The following is a 17,080-nucleotide window of genomic DNA, read 5'->3' as shown; positions in this document are numbered from 1 at the left end:
TCTAAAGTAAATCAACTATATGGAAGAAGTAGCCTCAATTGTTTGTATATACCAATTTTTCTAGAATTAGTGGCTTTTCCCATTGAATCAGCAAAAAATAAACTTTTACGAAGCCTGGATTGTTTGTGTACAGTGAGTTATCTCTGCCAGATATTGTCATCCCTCTGTTTATGCACAGCAATAATCTGGCCCGTGAACGACTGACCATGAAATTGACAGAACACAAACAAAAATATCATTTGGTAACAATTCCCCTGAAATGAATAATTAAAGCTGTTGTGGGAGGTATAGTCTTTTTTTGCTCCCTTTTTTCAAATTTTGATTCTCACTTTCCCTTGCTGCTTTGTGGAAAATTGGACTGTCACGTAGACAAATATAGACTCTTGTGTTGGCAGAATTCAGATCGCTGCCGAGCCCTGAAGCTACACAAGAGTGCATTGTTGTGATTTGAGCTTTCTGGCAGATCCAAACACTCTGCGTTAGAGGATAAATGTCCACAGGTTGTGAATAATCCAGAAATACACTGCTATTTTCACTGGCAGTCACAATAAAGTAAATGCATATTCTTATTAGATGTGCCGGCAGCATCAATAATACGCTCCTTTGCTTCTAAAGAACTTGTTGGCATAGAACGAGTCTTGAGTGATCGTTAGTACGCTCACTGACCTTGACTGCAAGCAGCATCGTTTTAGTTTAAGGCCATATGTTGCTCTCAGGGGGATGTAAGCCCTGAAATCATTCATTTTTCTGTTGTTTCTCCCTGCGTGTATGAATCACTGTGCAGTACGCTGCACTGTTTCTCTCTCCGCTCAATTTTCAGATGCAGAGTTTCAAATCTATCCCAAGCTTCTACAAAGAATAATCTTTATAAATCTAACCTGGATGCAGATTTTCTTTTGTTTTAGTGGAATTAAACAAGTGGTGTGTTTTTTTATAGGCTGCTTTCAAATGCACCAGTATTGCAAATGTGCACAGATGTGGAGTGCATTTAACTCCTACATACAATTTCTCCTTTTGTCCTTATTTTTCTGGAAGAAACTTATCAGAGAAGCCACCTTTGTCCCCTGACATGACTGACTGTGCAGACATATTTGCACGTGCATGATGACATTTTCACAATGCCTGTTACTGATGATAATAGAGTAACTTTGCCCTTCTATTATTTTTGTTCCTTCCAATTTCCTTACACATTCCTATCTGTGCTAAGCTGACACCAGGGTTGCATCACTGCTACGTATTTGGACACCAAATCTTTCACGCTTCTCCGTCCCATCTCCTCACTTGGATGTTCAATATCTACAATCAAGTTCACTGTGCAAGCTGCTTCCTCTCCCTCAGTCTGAATTTAATTTATCTGACCTTGGAACAATCTTCAAAACCAGATAAATCTGCAATTATTTCACATTCCTGAATCAAAGTGAATGGGCTTGGAAGGACGCTACTGATGGATTTATCTATCTGGAAGTACCACGTAACCTCACGCATTGTGTTGTTGTCTAGTCTGTTTTTAGCTGAAGTTGTGGATTTAAGGATTTCAGTTGGATTTCCCTTTTAAATATTGGTGCAATGTTCTACACAGTACAAACAATAATGCGGCTCAAGAGACATCTGGAGTTGTGATTAATTAATCAGATGATCTGCGAGATGGTCCGAGGGGGACTGAGTGCGCCGTCTTGTTGGGTAATCCCTGCCAGTAGACTGTTAAGAAGAGCATCAGAGCAGCTGAGCACACTGAGCCCTCGAGATGTGTGTGTGTGCATGTGTCTATAAGTCTGTGGAAGAGGACAGCAGCAGTCACTCCCTTATGACCCCTCAGTGCGACACTGAACGGTAAGAGAGCAGCATTTAGGCCATAATTAGAGCCCAGCTCAGATGGAGTTCTGTCTGCCGAGATAATTAGGTCTGTCTTTATCACAGAAATTGCAGAATTTCCAGAACTGGAGCCCAATAAAAGGCAGAGCGATTATCCCTGTTGAACATCATGCAATATCACCACGTTTCAGAAATGGTCACATGTGGCATGTGAGTGGTGCACAGCTGCTGCTGAGCGACATGGCTTTTCCATTTTGAAAATAATCTCACAGACACAAACATAATTCTAATATTTAGAGCCTGTCGAGCCACACGTGGGAAAAAGTAATGATAGTGTTGCTTTGTGGTTTTGTGCTTTGCTTGTATGTGTGCTCATATATTTAACATTCGATGGTAGGTGGTAGGTGGGTGGAATGTGGGCTTGGTTCAGCAAGGGGTTTCTCTGTGTTGATATTAATAGTCATGCTAGAGGCACGGCTCAGAGGACGGCAGAGTGGGTCAATCGGTCCGCTACTTTGGTCCAGACGGAAACAATTCAACAATGATTGCACCGACTTCTGTAATCCTCTGACGTTTCATCTGATGCCTCCACTAGGTCAGAATTGTCACGTAGCAGGGAAAGATATGTAAAAGCTTTAAAATGAAATGACTCACATTTTAATACAGACATTTATGGTTCATAGATGATGAATACCTGGAGGTTTGGTGAACTTTTCCTATAGCGCCACTATGAGGCTAATGTTTGTAGTTGGAAGGAGTTTGGAAACTGGAAAGCTCTTGACATTTTTAGTTGGCATTGCTATATAATTTGGTTCAAATGTTCCCCTCGGGGTGAATTGTTGCAACTTTGGTGACACCCTGATGTTTCATCTAGCGCCACCATCAGGTCAAAGATTGAATTTGGCAATTCAATATAGAATCTATTATGAGCTATTTCCATGAAGTAGAAGTGATGTTACTGAATTTAAATCATCTTTATTCCCACCTGGTGAGGAAGCTGCAGTATAAGTAATAGATCCCTCCTCCATGTTATTGGATGGAACACGGACCAAACCAAAAATAAATGTCAAACATATGTTTGATTAGAGATGGTTTCTGTCATTTCAGTTTGTTGTCATCACACTGAAGTATGTCAGAGTGTTCATATCCAGGATATTTAGCTTGATTCCTGGATGGTGGGATGAAGTGGAGACGCTTCGTAAATCTTTATACCTGCAGTCTATGCTTATACCCATTAAACATAAGTACGTTAGCATTACCACTGTGAACATATTAGCGTGATGATATTTTGCTCAAAGTGCGGCCTCCCATCGACAACAATGGCTGTAGACTTTTAAGTTTTATGGTTGATTGTAGGAGATGAGAAAACTTGACACTGAAGTCACTCTAATACATTACATTTATATATATTCTAATACAGCCCTACTCAATCGGCCCAGTAATACAGCAAGTACATCATGCCAATGTAATACAATCCCTTTTTAATGACTGACTTCTTGCTTCATTAAACAAAAACACTGACATTTGTGAATCTATATCCATATTGGATTTTTGTGTCTGACTGAGGACAGAAGGATTTGTCAGTTTTGATTGATTCACAGAACATTCTCAACGGGCCAGAACACGAGGAACTGTGTGTTCATGACACTGATACCAAACTGAAACAAAGAAGTGATGTGTAATGCTTTGCGCATATCATTGCAGGTGCTATATGTCATATAAATGGTTGCAGTAATATTTCTTGTAGATCTCTCTGTGGCAGTCAAGTGATCATTTTCCTCTTTAATCTGGATTTCAGGTGCCATGCAGGCTCTAGCTGTGTCGTGTGGGCGGACAGCTGATGACTGCAGGACACACCACAAGAGGAGCTTCAGCGACACTGCAGCGAAGTCTGTCACCTTTATTTCTCATTGTCAACTCAGTTTATGAAATAAAACAACAACCACAGTGGCTTCAAGTATATGATGCATGTGACATGTGAAGCATTTTGCCTTAGTCATCTTCTAAAGCTGTAGATAAAGTCAAAACAGGTGTCTGCACAGTGTTTCTCTGTGCAGAATTTTGTCAAAGTCACGACCACAGGAGATTAAAATCCATGTTATGTCACTGTAAATGCAAACATTATGGTTAATGCTTGGCTCGGGTCTGTTGCCTCCATGATTGGGAAATGTTTCCTCCTGTGTAGAGGTATTGATTTCAGTATCTTTCAAACTGAGCAGTCTGCTGCACTGCATGGGCGGCTCATACAGGTAATTGCTTTTTCAACAGGTCTTAGATAGCAGGAGAGACTCTAACTAGATGCAAATACAAAGACATCAATAACCACGGGAGAAGCACATGAGTATCATTTTGCTACTTAATCATTTGGTTTTTTTCATTTCGTGTTTAATATCGTTTGACTGACTTGTTTTTACTGCATTCGTAATTACACAACAATTAATCAGTTGCTGCGATAAGTACTTGTTTTGAAAGTGGTCTGTCTGAGATAGTGCAAGGCGGTTATACATAATCACTCCATCTGTGATATTGTCTTCCATATAATAATGAATTTACTGTGCACACGTCTATTTATGTTACTCACTTTTGCTGATGTGAAGACACTTTTAAAGTAAGTTCAGAGGTTATTTTGTTTTGCTTTTGACAAGGCCAAGTATTCTAAAAAATCAGATGTTTACTCCACGGATGTTCTTAACATCTCTCACTGTGAGACAGCAGCAACCACAGGTGAAACTCTCAAATTTATACCAGACAGAAAAAACAAAGTATATACTAACTGACTGAATCGAGAGGAAGAAAGGAATCAGCCCTAGAAAATCGATGTGGGTGTTATTTGTGGGTGTGTTAGTGTGCTTGTTTCTGCTGCATCTCTCTGTGATAGCCTAATTGAAAGAAGGTTTAAAAAAATGTACTGGCACAATCATTAAATGACAAAGTCACAAATGAAACTGCAGCACCAGATTAATTGCAATTGACTGTGCCTCAGACGTTGACAAAAGTGTATTAACTGAGTTGTATAAAAGATGGACCAGAGTCTTACAGACTATATAATGCATATGCTATGTTAATATTCTCATTATGACTTAATTCTTAAAGAAGAAGAATCGTCCATGTCAAAGCACTTATAATATAATACACAGGCTTGAGTTTAAATGTGCAATAATTTCTTAGCTCTGTTGATAAGAGAATGATGAAATAGTCTCAATTACTGCCCACAGTAAAGACAGTGTAATTATTCAGGATACATTATTGAGTATCACTGGGCACCACTATCCATAGAGAAGGCAGGTAAGTATAATTAATTACAGGCTACAGCTCTAGTGTGACTGAGGTAATATCGTTATTGAAATTGAGCTGATTGGGTAAAATTTGAAAATGGGTTTTTCGAACAGTATTCATTTTTGCTTTTTCTGGGGAACAAATTATTAAACGAAGCCTTTAAGAGGGGTTTATGAATAAAACTATATGATAGTCATCTGTATGTTTTTTTAGAGTGTGATAAACAAGGAATTGGCTTTTCTTTCCTGTCATAGCATCAGATCATATATATTATGGTTCGTGTGCTGTTAAATAAAGAAATTGTTATTTTCAGTGGGTATTTCATTTTTACCCTTTTTTTTCTAACGAACACAAAAATCATAAAACCAAAATATGTCACCAAATACAAGTCAGTCACAGATGTCACTTTTTAGTTTGGTCCATGCCCCATCCAATAACATGGAAGAGGTGGGATTTATGAAGTATACCGCAGCCAGACACTAGGTGGAGATCAAGATGGTTGCACCTTTGGGGAGATGTCTTGTCGTCCATCTTTATATACAGTCAATGTTGTGAACGTGTTAGCATGATGATGTTTAGGTTGGGTAACATAGGTGAAAGATTTTGAACATAGCACTACACGTACATTTCTTAACCAGCCTTTGTTATCACAATTTCCAAAAATACAGTAACTGACTGTAAGTGACATATTGCATCATGCACTTTACCCACAATGCCATGCAAATTGCAGTAACTAACTCCAACTTTTGTGTTATTTAATTGTAAAGATAGAGTAATATATAATATATTGTCTTACTACTTTAGTATACAGTATTGCTGTGGTTGGGCTAAGCTTTGGAAGGAAGGTTTACTTTTACAACAAAAACTAATGATCTGTATCTCTATTTAGATTATGATAAAACAGAGGCATTCATTTTATGTCCTGCTGGAGCATCAGATCATAAAACAATTACTGGGTTTGTGGGCTGTAAAATAAAGTCATTTTAATCAGCATTTCGTTGGAACCCATTATATACTTGACAATTTAAATTAGAAAACTGTAATAGGAGAAAGAACCATTACCTTTACTTCCAACAAGTAAACTAAGAAAATCATCAAAATGAATTGTTGGAAGTGAGACAGAAAGTATTCCACAGATTCTGGATGGATATAGAGGAGCACGATGCAGGGACCTGAGATCATCAGGTTTGTGAAGGAGTGACTGCTCTGAAACAAGAGAAGAAAAACATCTCCGGCCACAGTTTGACAGCTGACGCTCGTTAAGGGAACACCTCAAAAAAGAAAAGTCATTTAGGGCGAGACAGTGACGGGTCGTGATGACGCACGGGAGGGGTCTGATGCTGGAGTGAGGGGTGGGGTGGGGATCGAGGTGGTGTGAAGGTGGGGGTAAAGGAGGAGTGGTGGTGGTTGGAGGAGGAACCAGTGAGTCATTTGCTGCTCCGGACTCTTCACACGAGGAGGAGACTCGGAGCACCTGAAGGTCTCCGGCAGATGTGCGGGATGTGTTCGTGATGGAGAGGAGCGCACTGGGCTCGTCCCCTCAGCAGAACCGCACCGTCCCCTCGGTGCGCGTCAGCGGCCACGGCTCCATGTGTGGCTCCGGCGAGCGGCTGCCGGGATGTGAGGATCGAGCTGAAAGTTGGGTGAGCGTGGGAACATTTTGGATTTCACACCTTTAACTGATGCTTTTATGAGGTGGATCGTTAATTGCTTTTTCTCTCTCTTTATACTTCTTGTGCTGTGCGTATAGTGGAGAGGTTGGAAGGATGTTTACAGAATTTAAGCCTCATCCAATAATGAATTGTGCAGAAAAAGCCAAAACTGATGTTGAATTAATTTATATTTCAAATCCATCTTTGGGTTGTAAACTGTAAAGTTGATGAGCATATTATTTATGCACATCTATAATTGTATATCTGGAGTTGCCTGTAAAATAGTAACACTGGGCTGCACTGGTCTATAAATAGATGATTTATACAAAGCTATTCCTGTTGCTTTGAAATCTCTCTCTATTTATTAATCTTTATTAATCTTAAAAATATGATCTTAAAGATCATAAACAAAGAAATGCACTATGAGGTCTCCAGCAACAATTGATCGTAACAAGTGTCTACAAGTACCCGCCTTTCCTATTTTACTAAGCTGGGTGTCACTTTCCGTCAGGGAGCCTTTAGTTGTGTTACACACTGGCCTCAATTTGTGCAGCTGAGAGTTACCTCAACACACCAGAGAAGAGGCTGAGATTACACCTGAGACACAATGGGTGTTTTCTCCTGGCCAATTACAGGAATTGCAGACACAGAGAGGCTGTGCTCCTCAAACTGTCCTCACCATCATTGTGGACACCCTCAGCTGCAGCTGCACACCCACACTGTTCAGTGTCTGCCTGGAAAACAGCCAAGAACACGCAACCCTGTGTACGCAGACTATTAAGCTCTATCAGACAATTGTGATTTGTGAATATGGGAGATAAAATATAATTTGATTGATTGATTGATTGATATACTGCAGTTGAAGAACATGTATTTAACAGTTGGAGGAACCTCTAGCGAATTAAAAAGTAAGTGAAAATAAATAGCGTTCATGCCCTTTAGCAAACTACGCTCCTGCTCCCTGCTGCCCTTCTGTATGCTTGTTTTTTCTCTGGGTAACCCCCACTGTAGATGTGTGATACTCTATGAATATTAAACAGATCGGTGCTGGAGAAGGACCTGTGCTGGATCTATATCCATCCCAGCTGAAATCCCATAATCCTCAAGCTCGTACGGCAGTTTTTTGAAATCTACAGGTCTTTGATCAAAATTTTTTTATTCATCTCAAAACGAATTGTTTCGATCACGAGTTTAAGGCTTGTTTTATGAGCTGAATAATTGAATGTTTTGATAGGCTCATTGAAAGCCTCCTTGTCAACTCTTCAGAAAAATGTCTTTCTATTGGTCTGAACATTTTTTCTCGGATACAACAGAGGATAAATATGATGATTAATAAACAATTCAATTCCAAATCCCAGACTCTAATGTAATAGAGTCACAGAGGAGCCACAGATATCATGTCTTCATCTTACTGGCACTGCAGGTAACTTTATCTTTTCGACAGTGCAAAGTAATGATGATGTAATGAGTTCCTGTAATGCCCCTGTGGATAAACATGTAACTCTTACTTTTATAATTAACTTAGAGGCATCAGCCCCCCCACCCTTTTCCTCTACTTGTGGGGGTGGAAGAAGCTCTCAGGTGCTGCTTTCTGATGGCTGCTGCATGGGGGCTTTGTCACGCCTTGCCAGCTCAGACATTATGCTCACATCAGAAATGTTAAACAGCTGTACATCCTGCGTGGAGCAGGGGTTTGTGGGGCGCAGAGGAAAAGGTCAGCCATCGGTTAATCGTGTGAAACAATGGAGGAGGGGAGGGGGCCAAAGACTGGAGGGGACTGCTTAATGCCTTTGCCCATTCCGATGTCCACATATCTTTTGCACTGTTTTTGTAGATAGATAGATAGAAAGATAGATAGATAGATAGATAGATAGATAGATAGATAGATAGATAGATAGATAGATAGATAGATAGATAGATAGATAGATAGATGGATAAATAGATGAATAAATAAATGGATGGATGGAAGGACGGACGGACGGACAGACAGTCAGACAGACAGGTTGGTAGGTAGATAGATAGATAGATAGGTAGATAGATGGATAGAAGAGAGATAAAAGAAGAAAAGAGGGCAACTCAGATGAACTTTTAATTTTGTCTGAAATAAAGCAGCTTAGTAAAATCCGAAAACCATCAACATGGACGCACTACTTTTACTAGTCCCATCTAATCTACATTCAGTTAAGCAACATCCACATTACAAATGTCAGTAATCTGCACAGACAGGATTAATTTCACATCTGTCAAAGTGAAGGAGTTTACGTGGCATTAAGACATTGTCTTGAAGTCAAAGGACAAAGCATTCGAAATGAAATTAATTCAAAGCATCAGAGTCAGAGGGAAAATGTCAGGCCAAAATGATGGCGGAGTGGTGCTCAATGGCATCACTTAGAAATTCAACTGAGCAGCTCAATCTCTCTCATCTCTCTTCAGCGGATCTTATATATTAACAGATGGATAATGGAACAAGCCCATCCACCTGGCTTGACAAATGTTAAGGGTGTTGTATGACTTTTTGGGAAATATTCACATTCCCTGTCAGAGTTAATGAGAAGATTGATCCCTCCTTCGTGTTTGTGTGTCAACTGCAGAGCTGAAGCTAGCAGACAATTAGCTCAACTTAGAATTTAAGACTAGAACATTGAGCCTGGCTTTGTTTAAAGATAAGACCCTCTGCTGCCCAGCACAAGTTAAAGCTCCCTAAAAGCCACAGCATCTCGATCAGCGTGGCTGGCTGCAGTATAGGTTATCAATCCCACCTCCTCCATGTTAATGGATTGAAGTCAAAATACATGTTAAAAAAATGTTTCTCAAATTTTGTGGGTAGGTAAGTAATTTAATGCAATACACATAGGGTGAAATGATTGACAGTTGAGACTGACTCATGATTGGTTGAGCGGGTGGATCTGAACCTCTCTATTCTGAACCGCCCCTGATTCCTCCGGATCCAAATGGGAGATGGCAGTTTTCATATCCGGAATATTTTAATTTTATTTCTGGATAATGGGAGGAAATGGAGATACATTGACTATGGTCTTGTTTTATTAGTATGTACAAAAATGAAATCAAGACATCAGCTACACCCTATGTCTTGGCCAGGCCAATTTCCAGAGGTATTGGTAGGCACATTTTGTTAATCAAGCAAGTGTTTATCCCCTTTCTGCAGTATTAACTCAACAATTGATGTCAAATCTAACTGTGTCTTGTTTTGACCTCTAGCTGCGTTAAGGCTGTAATGTGATATTGATTTGTCTAAAAAGAGATTAAGTGCGGTTAGACTCATCTACTTGAAGGTCAATAGAAGATCATATTCACACCACATTTTACACCGTTGACTCTCTCTCCAGCTATTCTGATTTGGCTCAATGCCATGTAGAGAATTGTGCAACACTTCTCAGACAATTCAGTGAAACAGGCAACTAGTCAGTCCTGCTATCAGTTTCTTTATTCCTCAACCTCACATTGTGTTTAGTCAATAAGCGCAGGATGAGGCTGCATGTGGTCACATTGATCTGACAGCAACTGTGACTCAGACGCTGTCTCTTACCCCCAGTCTTGATAGATCTGAGGCAATCTAACATGGGAACGAAAAAACACTTCAAAAATAAGGATTAATGCCGTTGTGTTATCATGTATGGGATGGATGTGCCAATTCTTTTGAAGCAGATTATTTTGTCTCTCTTTTCTCAAAGGCACTGGATGTTGCTGCTGTATCCATCTTGCTGCGTTCAAGCTGAAAATGCCCCCCTGTGTTCAACAGGAGGAAGCTGCCAACTGGTCACCAAGCATCCAACCCAGAAAAGTCGTTTCTCGCTCCAAGTTTTGAGAAAATTAACTCTAATTTTGTGCCCGAGCGACAGTTTTTGGTTCAGAGAACTGGCAAAGGTTTGTCCAGATGTGAATCCAACCATCTATCCCATCATGCAACTATTTTTTCAGAGCAGCTGCATAATACATTTTAACATTTTAAAGATGGATTCACTGATTTCAGCCTTCTAGGTTTTGTCTGCATATATTATACTTCTTTCTCAGTGTTTTCGCATGCGTCCTGTAGTTTTATTTTTCTTGATGCATCTCTAACGTAATGGCTTATTTGCCAGAGGCATCATCATTCAAATTATGTTTTGACAAGAGAGACCATTACTCTAATGGCTTTTATGAGAATTCCCTGATGTCCTTTTTCTGCTGTGGTGAACTTAGATAGGTGTGTGTGTATTGGTCTACATCATCAGTGCAGAATTGGAGCACATGGTTCCTGTCCTGGACAACATGACCCCAGCTCCACTGACACAGAACTGCTCCAACTGCAGCGAAGTTATAGTCCCAGAGCTAAACATGGTCAAGGCTGTGGCTTTGGGCTTGATCCTCGGTGTCCTCATTGTGTTCGGAATTGTGGGAAACATCCTGGTAATCCTCTCTGTAGTTTGTCATCGACACCTGCGGACGGTCACACATTATTTTATAGTTAATCTGGCAGTGGCAGATTTGCTGCTGAGCTCCACTGTACTACCCTTCTCTGCCCTTTTTGAGATCCTGGACCGTTGGGTTTTTGGACGGGCCTTCTGTAATGTTTGGGCAGCTGTTGATGTGCTCTGCTGCACTGCCTCGATCATGAGCCTCTGTGTGATCTCTGTGGACCGCTACATTGGAGTCAGTTATCCTCTGCGTTATCCAGCCATCATGACAAAACGCAGGGCTCTGTTGGCGGTGATGCTGCTGTGGGTGCTATCTATCATCATATCTATCGGACCTTTGTTTGGCTGGAAAGAGCCAGCTCCAGAGGACGAGTCCATCTGCAAGATCACAGAGGAGCCTGCCTATGCTATCTTCTCTGCTGTGGGCTCCTTCTACCTCCCTCTCACCATCATACTGGCCATGTACTGTCGGGTCTATGTGGTCGCTCACAGAGAGAGCCAGGGCCTGAGGGAGGGCCACAAGACTGAGAAGTCAGATTCGGAGCGGGTGATACTCAGGATACACAGAGGCAACACGACTGTGTCAGAGGACGAGGCCCTTCGTAACCGCACACACTTTGCCCTGAGACTGCTCAAGTTCTCACGTGAGAAGAAAGCTGCAAAGACCTTGGGCATCGTGGTTGGCTGCTTCGTGTTATGCTGGCTGCCCTTTTTCCTGGTGCTACCCATTGGTGAGTATCATCATGTCTATATTGCGTGTGATTATTGAACAATAGTGGAACGCACGAACGCATATGGCTCATTTGCATATCATTTTAATAAGCCTACACTGTATGTCGTGTGTTTAAAGTGGTATGGAAATGGTTCTGTATTTGCTGTGAGTTAGATCAGAGGATAGATACCACACGTCTGATAATTATGAAGGGTTAGTTATCTCTAGCTAACCCTTGGCACCGAGACTGAAAACCATAGACCGTATAAAAGAATGGACAACACAGCAGTTCCCAAAAAGTGAAGCCAAAGTGTCTGGTGGCTGGCTGCAATATAGGACATAAACCCTGACCCCTACATAATAGTGAATGGGATGTGGGCCAAACGAAGAAGACAAAATACACTTCAAATAATTTTTATATCAAAGATGGATTCTGTCATCACACTGATGATTATTAAAGTGCACATTTTTCTGCTGAGTTTGGTTTTAATTAGTTATTTGATTTTATGAAAATGGTCTGAAACATCTTGATTGACAGCTGACACTGACAGCTCTACTGTCTGATCACTACTGAGGACACTCTTGCTCCAAGTGAAGTCTTCGGCATAAGATGGCAGTTATCAGGGATTTAATGGCTTCATTTCTGGATAGAGTAACGAAGTGGATGTGTGTCGTCCATCTTTATATGGAAAACACAAGTAAACAGATAGCCTGGCTATGTTCGATTAAAGATTTTACCTAACAGCACAAACCAAAGGTTAAAAATTACAAATATTGAAGGGGTTAAATGTTGAACTATAAAGGCAGAAGACAGTAGAGACGGAACAAAGTGAGTTGTTTCCATTTTTTCCATCAGCTATAGCTAGTTGTCTCCTGAGTCGTGCTTTATATATCTCTTGGTTGAAAATACACATTTCGTAAATTGTTAAATTTGACAAATTAAAAGCACGTTCATATATGCACTCACACATATATAAATCAGGAAGCGTTCTAACCTTTGCATTAATTAATTTCTTCAGATCCTTTCATCAACTTGTGCCGCAGCCAAGTTTTTAAGTGCTAGCATATTTAATTGAATGGCTGTTCTGTGGTGGCACACTGAAGGGAACTGCCATTCAGATACTGGATGGTTGCCCGTTGAATGGCCTCTTGAGCAGCATAGTAAATGCTTTGACTTGGCCAGGTAGACGTCCTATAAATAGGCTCAATAAATCTTTCAGATTCGTGACGGGCTCCAGCGCTCCAACGTCTGTAAACATAACCACAGGATTTCAGACCAATATATATTTTAAAGTAAGACCCTTGAACAAAGTATCAAGCCGTTACTCTGCCCCTTACCCTCTCTCTTGTGTCGGTGACTCACTTCATTAAAATGTCTGTCAGGGGATGAGAGATCACAGACATCACACTGGTGTTGGACCATGATGTTTCCCTCAAGAACACTACCCAGCCTGATGGGGGGATGTAACACAGCTTGCCAACCACACATGCAATTTATATGTTTGTGTCAATGTGGAGGGAATGAGAGAAGGAAATCTGAACCAAGTACATATGAGATAGGGGTAAGACCTCAAAACTCCCACTGGGTATTTATTTATTCCATGCTCTCATGCTTGTAAATATAGCTGCTACCATTTGGCCGAGTTCTTTCCTGAGTAGGGAAATGAGGAAAAGCCTAGGCTTACCAATGCTCCCTTACTAATGCCGGTGTCGGGCTGCATACCGCTGCCTCATATGTCTGTGGACAATGACAGATATAGCAGTGAATCAGGTTTTGACGTATATATAGCACCAGATAACTCACGATTGTCTTATTTGGTTTATTGTAAGCATTACTTTGCTATTAGAGAAAAACAAATCATGGGAAATGAATCATGTCAAAACATCTTAAAAAGAGTTGTTAGGCTCTGTATTAATTTTTTTGACATTTTAGTAGCTCTTCTCAGAGATTATAATAAAGTATAAAGCTATTATATAAATGTTTGAGTGCCCTTGTGCCATAAGATTTTAAAGCACTGACCATAACCTGGAACTCTTATGTATTATCATGTCCTCGCTCTTGCATCACTATCAAATAAACGTATTAGGATACCCAGAAGGGGTCTGATCACCCAAAATGATTTATCTGTCGAAAAACACATTTTAAGAAAGATCTGGCCCTTAATCCTGCATCCACATCAAAATTTAATGGGTTCATCCCACGGTAAGACCCCATCCCTCCACCAAGTTTTGTCAAAATTGGTTTTGTGTAATCCTGCTTACAAATAAATAAACAAACAGACATAAATAAATACTGACTTTATACCTTTCTATCAGAACTCTGCACCTGACCACACCTAGCAGCGGCATTACAGTATACTGCCACAGCTTAGTATACACTTGTACTCCACAACACAAGGGTGACAAGTTAAAATGTTGAGTTCTACTATGATTTTAGTAACTATCAGATCACTGTTTGCTTTTATGTCCCTCAACTACACTTCCCTCACGTCCCGGTTCACTCTTTCATCCTTCACCTTGTGTTCAGCTGTTTTTACAGCCCAGCACAACAGCAGGCAGTCAAAACTAAATTAGAACAAGTGTTTAAAAGTGTGAACAGACAAGTTTTTTCCCACTAGTTGCTCTCCCATGAATGCATCATTTTGTTGCTGTTTGATCCAAACCTTGTTCCTCAGCAACTAAAAACAGCCTTTGTTACAGAGTGACTATACTGAACTTTGCAGGTTTGTCCAACAGACCCAAAGTAAACTATGGTTTTATTTAGAGGGTAGCATTGCAAAAGAGAAGCTTGTACATGGAAACAGGCATTGGTGCTTTGTTGATTGTGGACAATAATTACATCTATCCACCAGTAGCAATTGCTTTCTTTTTTTAATCAAAAGTGAATATATCAAGGAATGTTGCAGCTATAGAACAGGTCTTTTTGGCACCGCTGGGAGTAAAACATATGAGCTGCACAGCCAGGCACGAAATCATTTGCTCTCAAACTCCCGCACCTTGTCTTTCTATCCATCTCCATATCATGATCTCATTTTTCAAAAGCCCACGTTTGAATATCTCCAGCAGCTCGTCCAATAAGGGATTTCACGAAACAGAATCTCCCCATTCTACCTCCGAAGAGAGATGACAGGCAACCTTAGATAGATAGATATATTGCAGCCTCACAAGAAGTCAACCATGTAATTATTGAATATTTCACTGGCTGCCACAGGATATGTGAAGAGTCACAACAGGCCTGCATGTAATGTGCCCGTCAAGCCCTTCTTCATCACGGATCCTGCTCACACTCTCTGCTGTGAATACTTCTTCTTATCAAAAGCAGCACAATTTATGGAGCCAATCTAACCATACTCTCAACCTTGGAGACAAGCAGGGAGCTTTGGTTAGTGGAAACTGGATAGAACAATTAAAGACTGGCAAAGGTTTGTCCAGATTTCGTGTATATTTCATATGAACGCAACTTTTGATGGAACAGATAGTTGAAAAAGTATTTGGATCTCAAAAAAATACTCTAAATGCCCGATTGGTTCGTCACTTTATTGTTTTGGTTCGCCTTAAATATCTAAAATACCTGTTCAGTTGACTGTCATATGCTTTTTTTTGTATGCTCATGGCCCCCAGAGGTTGAATCCTGTTGACTGTAGGGATCTATTTATATTTGCAACAGCACCACTCTGAGTTATTGACTGATTCTATAGTGAAGTAGAATGATACTCACACCTCTATGTACAGTCTCCTTATGAAACCGAATTTAAATTTACCAGATTGCAATGTCCTATAAAGTAAAAAATAAACTCCTGGATCTGCCCCCTGAGCCAGATCTTCACTGAAATGTTATGGGTTCTTCCTTGACCCCGCAGCACATTCTTCCACAAAGTTTCATGAAATCCATTTGTTGTATTTGTATCTACTAGATGGATTGACACAAACGATTGTCCACATAAAAAATCTTATCCTCTGGTCATCCCCTGACTTTTCATTCAATTCAATTTACTTCACATAAGCTCCCTCCTAGATCCCTTCTTTTTTCATCTGGCACCACAACAACTCCAATTTGTGAGTTTCCCATTACTTTGTAACTCAGCAGGCTCATCTTTACATTACTTTAGTGCTAATAATAAAAACATTAGAAACGAAGAAGGTGATCCTGTTACCTGCTTAATAACAGCATGTCAGCACGCCGGTGTTACCATTTAGCTTAAATTTCATGTTTCAGTCGTGAGTTTGGATTTTGCTGTTAATCCCTCCTGTGTATCGGATGTTCCTACAGGCTCCATATTCCCTGCATACCGACCTTCTGACACAGTGTTCAAGATCACCTTCTGGCTCGGTTACTTCAACAGCTGCATCAACCCCATCATCTACCCATGCTCCAACCAGGAGTTTAAGAAAGCGTTCCAGAGTTTACTTGGAGTTCGCTGTTTAAGAAGGACACCCAGACCCCACCATCATCATCTGAGTGCAGGTCAGAGTCAACCACAAGGTCACAGCAAGCCCCTCACGCTGGGCCCAGACAGCGGGGCGGCTCCCTGTCAGCTCAGCCCCTCCTCTTCCATGGCCCTGTTGAGGACCCCTTCCTCCAGGGACAGCAGAGACTGGAAGGTCTTTTCTGGAGGCTCCGCGAGTGGCTCGGGACCGGCCGAGACGAGCAGGGCTAAAGTGGCCAAATTCTGCAGCAAACGCTTCCACCAAACCTGCTGCTGCATTCTCAGCAGCGGGACCCCCCCGCAGGAGTCAAACTGCGCCCAGCCCCCTCCCGCCGGAAACCTTCCCACCATTAAAATCCACCAACTGTCCTTGTCGGAAAAAGGAGAGTCTGTGTGACCGCTGTAATCCTTCATCCATTAGTAACAACTCCCATTTCAAGGTCACAGATGCAAATACATTTCCTTTTTGTCCTGTTGACATCACAACTGTTGCTTTGACATTTAAAATGTTTAATGTCTCTGCCTTGATATCATTCTGTGGTTTTTGCTTGATGTGAGAAAATCTTCCAAAGAAATATCATAAGCACTATATGTTTCCTCTTCAAGAAGAAGGCGTTGTTAATGACAAACCTCCACAACACACAGCTTATCATTGATAATAAAGACTTCTTTTAAATCATAAAAGTAAAGCCAATGTCTACTCAGTTTTTGAAACAACCCTGTAAGCAACCGCTGATGTGGACCAAATGAAAAGAACCATATAGTAGAGAAGCTGTGAATTTTTTT

The 17,080-nt window shown here is 40.8% G+C and overlaps 1 protein-coding gene across 1 annotated transcript; it reads left to right on the top strand.

Annotated features, from left to right (window-relative positions):
* Window positions 1-10,851: 10,851 nt before the first annotated feature.
* Window positions 10,852-16,838, top strand: adra1aa (adrenoceptor alpha 1Aa). Its single transcript, XM_020093740.2, has 2 exons — window positions 10,852-11,886; window positions 16,138-16,838. The coding sequence occupies exons 1-2, from the start codon at window positions 10,989-10,991 to the stop codon at window positions 16,689-16,691; spliced, it is 1,452 nt and encodes a 483-aa protein (XP_019949299.2). The 5' UTR covers window positions 10,852-10,988; the 3' UTR covers window positions 16,692-16,838.
* The last annotated feature ends 242 nt before the right edge of the window (window positions 16,839-17,080 follow it).

The sequence above is a fragment of the Paralichthys olivaceus genome, chromosome 4 (assembly GCF_024713975.1).
Source record: "Paralichthys olivaceus isolate ysfri-2021 chromosome 4, ASM2471397v2, whole genome shotgun sequence".
NCBI lineage: Eukaryota > Metazoa > Chordata > Actinopteri > Pleuronectiformes > Paralichthyidae > Paralichthys > Paralichthys olivaceus.
This window is presented reverse-complemented; position numbering and strand designations above follow the sequence as displayed.